Source organism: Parathielavia appendiculata, assembly GCF_033297405.1.
Source record: "Parathielavia appendiculata strain CBS 731.68 unplaced genomic scaffold N657scaffold_1, whole genome shotgun sequence".
NCBI classification, from domain to species: domain Eukaryota; kingdom Fungi; phylum Ascomycota; class Sordariomycetes; order Sordariales; family Chaetomiaceae; genus Parathielavia; species Parathielavia appendiculata.
In genome coordinates, this window is record NW_026944220.1 from 956,458 (window position 1) to 965,344 (window position 8,887).

Genomic DNA, 8,887 nt, shown 5'->3' on the forward strand with positions numbered 1-8,887 from the left:
CACCGGTCTCTGGGTTTGCATCTACATCTGAGCTGCAGTAATTCGGGGTTATTCTGCATGTCAAGGTCATTCGGGCGCGGTCAGGTCACGGCGCAGCGGGGTGGACTGGGGTCAACAGCCGGGAACAGATATACTGGGCTTCGGTTTTCGGGACATCAGTTTTCGCGTTTCCATTTATTCTTGCTGACTTTCTAGCTGCTCCTTGCTTACTTATGGATGATACCTGGAGAATGTGGCACAGGAATGGCCCCTTTTGGTTCATGGGGCTCTCTTATTACCTATTTATTAGCATTTCATGCTTTTTGTTTTTTCGCTTACACTGGCGGCGAGACACGATTCACACGGGATTCATGATAATACCCCCTTTCACACACCAATACGCTTCATTACCATCTGTGCTCTATTGTGGTCGTATGTCCGAGTCACTGTGAGGCTATCTCCTTGTCTGGCGTTCATCCCGCTGTACGCTGGCAATCCAACCCAAGTACGTTACAAGAGCGCAGGCCCCCTGTTCTCTACCAGTGACGAACGCAAAGTAGATACTCGCTCATGGCCGTCAGCAAGTTCCACACGTCCTTGCGCTTCATGTCCTCCTGCAGCGCGATGCGCTCCAGCGCCGACCGCCCGTTGAAGTACTTGCAGAACACGGGCCACGCGTTGGCCACCCGCTCCTCCCATTCCCCCCAGTCGCGTACCCCTCCTATCCCACCACCATCACCGCCAACCCCATCCCGATGACCCCTAGTATCCCTATTACCATTGTTGTTGTTGTTGTTATTGTTGATGTTGTTGTTGTTCTTCGTATTCCCACCCTGCCCCTGCCCTGGATGATGTTGTTGTTGTTGTCCTCCTGGCCCCGGTTGCGCAGTAGCATTCTTATTCACATCACCACCATTTCCTCCTCCTCCTCTCTCTCTTTCAATAACGAGCCCGCGAAATCGCTTCCCAATGGCGCTCAGATACAAACTCTCTTTGCCCGTCGCCTTGTTGGCGTCGAGAATAACGTGCGGCGCGATGCCGTCCAGGTGGCGCGCGTGGTTCACGCTGGGGTGGGCTGTCGGTTGGGGCGGCGCCTTGCGTGCGTGGGCTGTCGCCCGCTCGGCTAGCTCGCGCGCGGCCTTGTCGGCTATGCGGGCTAGGCGGGCTTGTTCGGCGGCTTGTTCGGCTGGTGTTCGTGTCGGCTCCTCCGGGTCGGGGTCGTTGTGATGATGGTGATGATGGTGGTGCTGCTGGTGGTGGTGGTACCGGTGGGATGGGGGTAGGGTGTGTGGTGGTGGAGAAGGGGGGTGGTTGTTGTTCTTGGTGGTGCTGGTGTGGTTTCGGGTGGAGATGGGTGAGGTGGGCTGGGAGGCGCCGCTGTATGAAGGGATGAGGGAGGAGTGGGAAAGTGACAGATCGCGGAGGCTGGTCGTGGATTGAGTGAGGGGGAGGAAGCCTGCGCCGAAAGCGGCCACGGCGGTGTCGCCTAGGGCTGCTAGGCCAGGGCCTGTCGCCGCGCTGAGGGTGGCGGCATCCTCGCTGGAAACACTGCCCGGTTCGTGACCCATGCTTTGGGGGTGTTTTTCGCGGGTGATCTCCTCAGCCTCGAGGGCGTGCTCCACCTCGTAGATGATCTCGGGCCAGACCACAACGTAGGCAAAGGTACACAACTGCGTGACCCAGCCACCACGCATCAGCCAAGCCAGCATGGCCATGTAGACGGGCCGGTGAGCCTTGCTGGGACAGTGGAGCTTGTAGGGCCGCGGGGCAACGCTAAGCTCGGCGAGGAAATTGGGCAAGCTCGGGGAGAGGGGAAATTGGCGCGCCCACCTAGCGGCTGCTTGTGGCAGCTTACTCAGGTCGCAGTTGGGGCTCACGATGTACATGTCCCTGGCGTGTAGGGGCGGGATGGCGATGGCGCGACGCCAGAAGATGAAGTGCTGGGCAAACTTGCGCACCTGGGCCGGGATGAGGATATTGCTCGACTGCTGGCAAACTTGATAGAAGCTGTGGGCGTGCGCGTGTTAGCCGCTGCAGCGGAGCCTAGGTTTGAGGTGAAGGGCACTTACGAGAGCGTCGGCTTGCAATGGCGCACAAACTCTATCATAGCAAGCGTCGTCTCGTCAGGGTCACTCTGCAACTCGGCCGTGACCCTCTTTTCGTCCATCATGAGCAGCAGAGCAAAGTTCCTGTCCAGAAAGCCCGGCGTCTCGGCCGCCTCCTCGGCCATGAGCGAGTTCGCTGTGGTCAGCCAAAGACCCGGCTGGCCTTGTTCACCATCTTGCGGGAGGTCGGACACGTGGAACGGGACTGGGATCTGGACGGAATGCGTAACAGCGCCCTCGATCGTGTCCAGCTGTAGCGCAGCGATCCTGTTCTGGGAGACGGCCTCGTAGATGTCCTGCATGGATGCCGCCAAGGAGGAGGCAGACAGTATCTCGTCCCACAGAACGCTCATCTTGCTCTCTATGGCAGGCCTCGTCAGTCGGTCGGCTACCTGGGCAGCCGGGGCAAATGGTGTCACCTACTGTCCTCGCGGCCCTTTTCCTTGAGGGCCAGAATTCGCTTCGACTCCTTCCAAACAAAGTCACTCCGTTGCTGGCAGTACTTGTAGGCCTTGTTGATCTTTCTGATTATGTGGGTAAACATGACGTCGACGAGGGCCCTGACCTCGTGCTTCTTGGGTTTCAGAAAGAAGACTAAGTTGAACATGGTCATGGAGCTCTTCTTGTCTTCGGCCTCGTCGGCCGGTTTGGTCATTGGCTCCAACATGTCCCTCACCTCGATGCCCTCCGCATCGCTTAGACCCTTCTCACCGGCACTCCTGGCCGATCCTCCGGGGTCGATCGGCAGCGGGTCTTCGTCCTCTTTCTTGGCCACCCGGAATTCTCGCTGCGGCTGGCGCTGCTTTTGCGCGTTCTTCGTCTTCTTCTTCCGCCACACGCCGTTGTCAGGCACGTAGATCGGGTAGGACACGCAATATATCGGGTCCAGGGACACCTGAAAGAGCCTCTTGTGGTAAGCCTTGGCTGGCGTCAGGAGGTTTGCGAGGTCCTTGGTCGGGAAGCCAGCCACATGCTCCCAGGGGACGATCTGGGTGCCACTCTCAGTGATGAGATGGTCGTCATGGTTCCACTGGGCCAGCTCGGCGGCAAGCACAGCGGACGAAGAGGCACCCTCTAAGCGGGCCTCGCGCGAGGGGCGGCCGAGCAGGATGTCGTCGTCCTCGTCGACGTCGTCTCCCCCGTCGGCATTCCTCCCGGCGTTCTCTGTCGGGAGCAATAAGGGTGGGTAGTGGAAGACGAATCTCGGGCCCTCGCGCGAGCGGTTTATGACGAGAGCGACGCCCAAGAAGTTGTCCGAGCTTGGAAGGACGGGAAGTGCCATGCCTGCTAAATGGGTGCTTCACCCTACAGGCGACATGACCATTTGCATCCGCCTCGGTGTACCGACCGTGTGCATGGAATACACACCAAACCTCGAAAATCACCCAAGAGACCTGTCGGCAAAGCCAGGCATGAGGTCGCGGCAACAATCGGCTGTTATGTGTCACGGGTGCTGCAAGCAGTTCGGGTGCAGTTCAAATCAATGATCAATCAAATCACCGTGCATCAAGCGACACCGATGACAAGGGCTCACTCCCGGTACCGTAATGTGTAGTGTTCCAGTACCGTATAGTGCCCTTGTATTCGAGCTCGACCAAAGAGGGGCAGTTGAGGGGACAGTAGCGTTACGGATTGAAATTTACAAATTGCGAAATTTCAGCACACTTCAAAAAAATAAAATTCATTCATGACTCCCTTGAAATGGGTTGGCGAAATGGAAACATGGGTCGAAGCTAGGGTTACTGGCAAATCGAAGGGTAAGCTAGCATTAGGGGAATACATAAAGACTTAACTAGGGTAGCAGAAAGGGAAAGCAATGTACATATTCCTTACCCTGAGCTGTACCGCCTGCCGTATTGAATATGGCTGTAAATTCGGAAATTTCAATGCCGTGATTTCAATTCATGATTCTTGTGATTTTCCCAAGATTCTGTAACCCTAGGGGACAAAGTTTCGATGACGCTTCTCCATTATCACAAGCGCATGACAGGAAACCCTGGAACCAGTCGACAGGGGCATCAATGCCACGAGGGTTCCGCTCAGGCTCTGGTCAAAAAGAGACCAGACTCGGAGGGCAACTGATCGTGTGAGCGACACTTCAAAACACGAAACAGCGACACCCCCTCGGCCAGTCCACGCAAGCCTTGCGCAAGCGACGCCGTCCTGTCCTTTTGTTCGCTCATTCGATCGTTTCATCGTGCCTCGCATTTTACGTTTCCGCAACGGCTGAGCAGCATTCCAGCCATCTCCGTCCTCGTGCATCCGAACTCGCTCCACCGCTTTCTCTAACTTCCTCGACCAGTTTGCTCTCTTTTCTGGGAATATAGTGTACCAGTCGTTCTGAATACCAGCATTGTCTTGCGATACGCCCGTGAAAACCGATATCTCGATACCGCCTCTCTGAGCCTTCCTGTGGGCCCCTACCATGGCTGTCGGCCGCGAAAATGGAATTCAAGGCAACGGCGAACTGAACGGAGAGAGCCATCGCATCCGCTATATTTCCCTCTCCTACGACAGTAGCAACTCGGTGGAATCGGCACTTCGCCTCGTGCTATCCATCCGGCCAGAATGGAAGGAACCCGGCTCGAAAGTCGAGTTCGTTCGCTTCACCGACGGCATCACGAACACCTTGTTGAAGGCGGTCAACAAGCGCCCCGGACTGTCCAAGGACGACGTGGACAAGGAGGCCATACTGCTGCGCGCTTACGGCAACGGCACTGATTTGATCATAGACCGACACCGCGAGACCCAGAACCATGAACTGCTCATGAGGCACGGCCTGGCCCCCGAGCTCCTTGCGCGCTTCGAGAATGGCATGATGTACCGCTTCATCCAGGGCAACGTCACCCAACCGGAGGATCTGCGCAAGCCCGCCATTTACAAGGCCGTGGCCCGTCGTCTGGCCGAGTGGCATGCCGCCGTCCCCTGCATCTCTGGGCGAACCGGACACAGCCGCAAGAGCTCCAAGGTGGATGGGGCTGCGCTCCCGGCACTCGACAGCCACCTGGGCGATGCCGAGTTCCAGCTGGCGATTGACGGCGTCGCGCCGGGAAAGCCGCCACCGAACATCTGGACCGTTATCCAAAAGTGGATCTTTGCGCTGCCGACCGAGACCGACGTGCAAAGGGCCCGGCAGGCTTCACTGCAGCGAGAATTGAAGACTCTCATTTCTGAGCTAAGCCAGCGGCCGGGCCTAGGTGCAAACGCGGTAAGTTGTCCTGATGCTCCAGGCCACCGAGAGCATGCTGACGTCTTCTCCAGCTCGTCTTTGCACACTGCGACCTTCTTAGCGGAAACGTCATCGTGCTGCCCAAATCCCAGGTCGCCAATGGCGACAAATCACCCGAGCCCACAGTTACCTTCATCGATTACGAATATGCGACGCCGTCGCCTGCCGCATTTGACATTGCGAACCACTTCGCCGAGTGGGGCGGTTTCGACTGCGACTTCAGCGTCCTCCCGACGCGCGCACAGCGGCGCGAGTTTATCGCCGAGTACATCACCGCATACTTTGGATTCATGGGAAACAAGCGGCCAGGCGCTGCCGCGGTGAACAAAGATGCCGAGGTTGAGAAGCTGCTCGAGGAAGTAGACCACTTCCGGGGCCTGCCCGGTTTCTACTGGGGCATCTGGGCTCTCATCCAAGCAGAGATCTCCGAGATCGACTTCGATTATGCCTCATACGCTGAGACCAGACTGGGAGAGTACTATGCCTGGCGGGCTGAGGTAACTGGGGAGCGGCAAAAGGCCGGAAAGGAAATGCCGCTGCGAGAGAGGCGATGGGCTGAGGAGGAATAGAGTGATGATGGACGTCTGAGAAGATTATTTGTTTTGGCTTAGCATTTCCAGCAGTTGTGGCATCTTGCACACAAGACGGATATGGCGCGTCTCAGGTTCAGCATTTTCTCTTCGGGTCATGGCGGGCATTTAGCGTGGATAAAAGGGCGGTCATTCAACATGGGCTCGGATACGTCCTTTTGGTGGTTATAGATATTTTGAGTTAGTATTGCTTGTCACTGCAGTAGCATAGCAGGCATTGGAGTTAATGGGCGAGAAGCCGGGTTTCTCGGAATGGTAGAGGCGGCGGGGAAAAAAATTACTTTTCAACAACCTGGCGGCCGGGGAGATATCCCCTTGACATGCTCGTTGATGGATCGATCATGATGTTGAATATACGCTCACACAACATACAAGGGCCGGTTTGACCATCCAATTCCCCTGTTCTAATGACCGCCCTGACCTTTCCCAGCGTTGAAGTATCCGTTTCCACCAGAGAAAAATCCTGATATGCCTTGCGCCATTCCACCAATGCGGTGTTGAAAAACCTCATCCCCATTTAATCCTCTCTGCTTGAAGCACCAAAGTAGGACAGCTGATGACATCGGCCTCCTGTCTTTATCTTTTCATGTCTCTCCCTTCCAGTACTTGGTGGGAACGAACGGCATCTTGGCCACGACTGCCTTCCTCGGCCGGCCGCGAACAAGCACATCCACCTCGGTCCCGGCCTTATGGAAGCCGTCCTTGACGTAGCCCATGGCGATGTTCTTGCCCAGGCTCGGGCTGGGGCACCCGCTCGTCACAGCGCCCAGCTTGACCGGCTCCTTCCCCTCCTCGGCGCGGCTAACGATCTCGGCCCCTTCTCTCGCCGGCGCGCCCTCCACAATCAGCCCGACCCGGCGGCGCGCCACACCGGACCCGCCCTTGCTCTTGGCCACCAACTGCTTGGCAATCACGTCGGCGCCGTAAAAGCCAGCGTCCGCCGTGCGCCGTTCCTTGGGGATGATCCAGCTGAGCCCGGCCTCGACCGGCGTGGTTGACTCGTCGAGGTCGTGCCCGTACAGACACATGCCCGCCTCGAGACGCAGGCTGTCCCGCGCCCCCAAGCCCGCCAGTTGAACCTTCCCCGGCCCGGCTGCGAGCAACGCCTCCGTCACTGCAACCGCCTCGTCCCCGGGGATCGAAATCTCAAACCCATCCTCCCCGGTATACCCCCCGCGACTGATCAGCACGGGCCTGCTGACCCGCGCTACGCCCAACTTGAGCCTCGCGTACGCCGACTGTCCAAACAGCAGCTTCCTCAAATCCAGCCCGGCCTCCTCAGCCAACACCCCCGCCAGCACCCCCTCCGCCCCAGGCCCCTGGAGCGCAACCAAGCCCCGCCCATTCAGCCTCTCCTCCCTGACCCCCAAGCCTTTCCCCGTCATCTCCCGATTCCACTTCGCCACCTCCCGATCCAAATACACATCATCCTTCTCCTGACACGCCGCGTTGGTCACGACATAAAACCCCTCCCCTATCTCCCCACCCGCACCACCCAACCTCGTAATAATCGTATCATCAACAATCCCACCGCTCCCGTCCTCCTTGAGCAAACAACTCAGCGTACTCCTGTGCTCCGCCAGCGCCTCGACACCGCTGGGCGTGATACTCTGAAGGAACTGTGCCGCGCCGGGGCCGCGAAACAAGCGCTGCACCATGTGGCTTACGTCAAAGACGGAGGCGTGCGAGCGCGTGAAGAGGTGCGACTGGGCGACGCTGAGCGAGGCGTACTGCACGGGCATGTGGAAGCCGCCGAAGGGGACCATCTTGGCACCGTGAGCGAGGTGGAGCGAGTAGAGGGGGGTTTTCTGCAGGCGGGATTCTGAAGAGGAGGAGGAGGCATAGCGGGTTTGGGTGACCGTGGTGGTGGTGGCGAGGGTGGGTAGTTGGCGGATTGAGATGGATAAGTGTTGCTGGCGACGAGCGGTAGGGTGAGAGAGAGAGGTCGTGAGCGCGCGGACGGCGTAGCGGTTGGCGGTATGTGACGGAGTCACGCCCCGGAGAATGCGGGCGAGCGAGGATGATCTTGATTGCATTGTGCCAATTAAAATGTCAATCGCGCGGAGCGAAGAGTAGATGCGTCTTAGGGATGGTGCAAAACAAGGTTAAGAATGAATGAAAGTGAGAGGATGACGTTGGGTTCACTGCTCTCAGTTTGTTGAGGTGAGTTAAGATTCCAAGGTTGGCGAGGTTGGGTAGCCGACAATGACCGAGGGTGCGGCCCGGGATCGGCGCCGACTTGGCATTGGTGGATCGGCATTCACCAGGCAGGGCCCTAGCTTGGAATCAAAGCGAGTGAAGGCAAAAGATTAACAAGACTTTCTTGGCTCCATGTTGTTGTGTATGGAAGGGAAGATATGAGAAATTGGGTGGAAAATAATAAGAAAAAAAATAAAGAAGCAGGTGCTCGGCTACGGAATCCACCGGGGGCGTTCTCCCCCGGTGGTTTTACTCCGGGGTCCAACGGGTGCCTCTCCGAAGGTAAGGGCCATCCGACCTGCGGAAATGGTGCAAGGGGATTTGTTTATAGACTGAGCCGCAGGGTACTCACCAGTGTAGGGAGGATCACGCGTTCGGATGAAAGCTCGTCATAACCACTGCGGTGACCCAGGTTCCCGTCTTTGATATCTGTCTAAGGAAGTGTCCAACAAGAAACGGGTATTCGCTTGCATTGGCCTTTACTAAAACCCCCTACCGGCGCGCTTCCGGACCGGCTTGACCACCGCCCCCGAGGTGACCGTCTTCTTGTCCTTGGCCGGCCCCGTCTTCTTGACCAGCTTGAGCTCCTCCTCCGCCTGCAGCTGGTCATCAAGCCGCTTCTTGTCCGCCGCCATCTGCGCCTCGATTTCCATCTTACGGTTAAACTCGGTCTCAGTGATGCGCTTCTCCCTCGCCGAGTACCCCTTCTCCTTGATCGAATAGAAGACGCCGCCCAGATCCGCCAGCCAGTGAGGGTCCACCGACGTCACCGTCGACATGTACTC

At 57.7% G+C, this 8,887-nt stretch overlaps 3 protein-coding genes across 3 annotated transcripts; 1 reads left to right on the plus strand and 2 right to left on the minus strand.

Moving 5' to 3' along the window:
- Positions 1 to 105: 105 nt before the first annotated feature.
- N657DRAFT_695516 (uncharacterized protein) lies at positions 106 to 3,366 on the minus strand (the record flags this gene model as incomplete). The annotated part of the gene is made up of 4 exons (XM_062797315.1): positions 106 to 850; positions 893 to 1,986; positions 2,049 to 2,445; positions 2,508 to 3,366. 4 exons carry the CDS (start codon positions 3,364 to 3,366, stop codon positions 516 to 518), a joined length of 2,685 nt encoding a protein of 894 aa, XP_062652119.1. The 3' UTR covers positions 106 to 515.
- A 1,143-nt stretch (positions 3,367 to 4,509) lies between these two features.
- On the plus strand, positions 4,510 to 5,882 carry N657DRAFT_563306 (kinase-like protein; the record flags this gene model as incomplete). Its single annotated transcript, XM_062788203.1, has 2 exons — positions 4,510 to 5,292; positions 5,346 to 5,882. 2 exons carry the CDS (start codon positions 4,510 to 4,512, stop codon positions 5,880 to 5,882), a joined length of 1,320 nt encoding a protein of 439 aa, XP_062652120.1.
- Positions 5,883 to 6,487: 605 nt separating this feature from the next.
- On the minus strand, positions 6,488 to 7,939 carry N657DRAFT_652055 (glycine cleavage system T protein; the record flags this gene model as incomplete). Its single annotated transcript, XM_062794255.1, has 1 exon — positions 6,488 to 7,939. The coding sequence occupies one exon, from the start codon at positions 7,937 to 7,939 to the stop codon at positions 6,488 to 6,490; it is 1,452 nt and encodes a 483-aa protein (XP_062652121.1).
- Between the last annotated feature and the right edge of the window lie 948 nt (positions 7,940 to 8,887).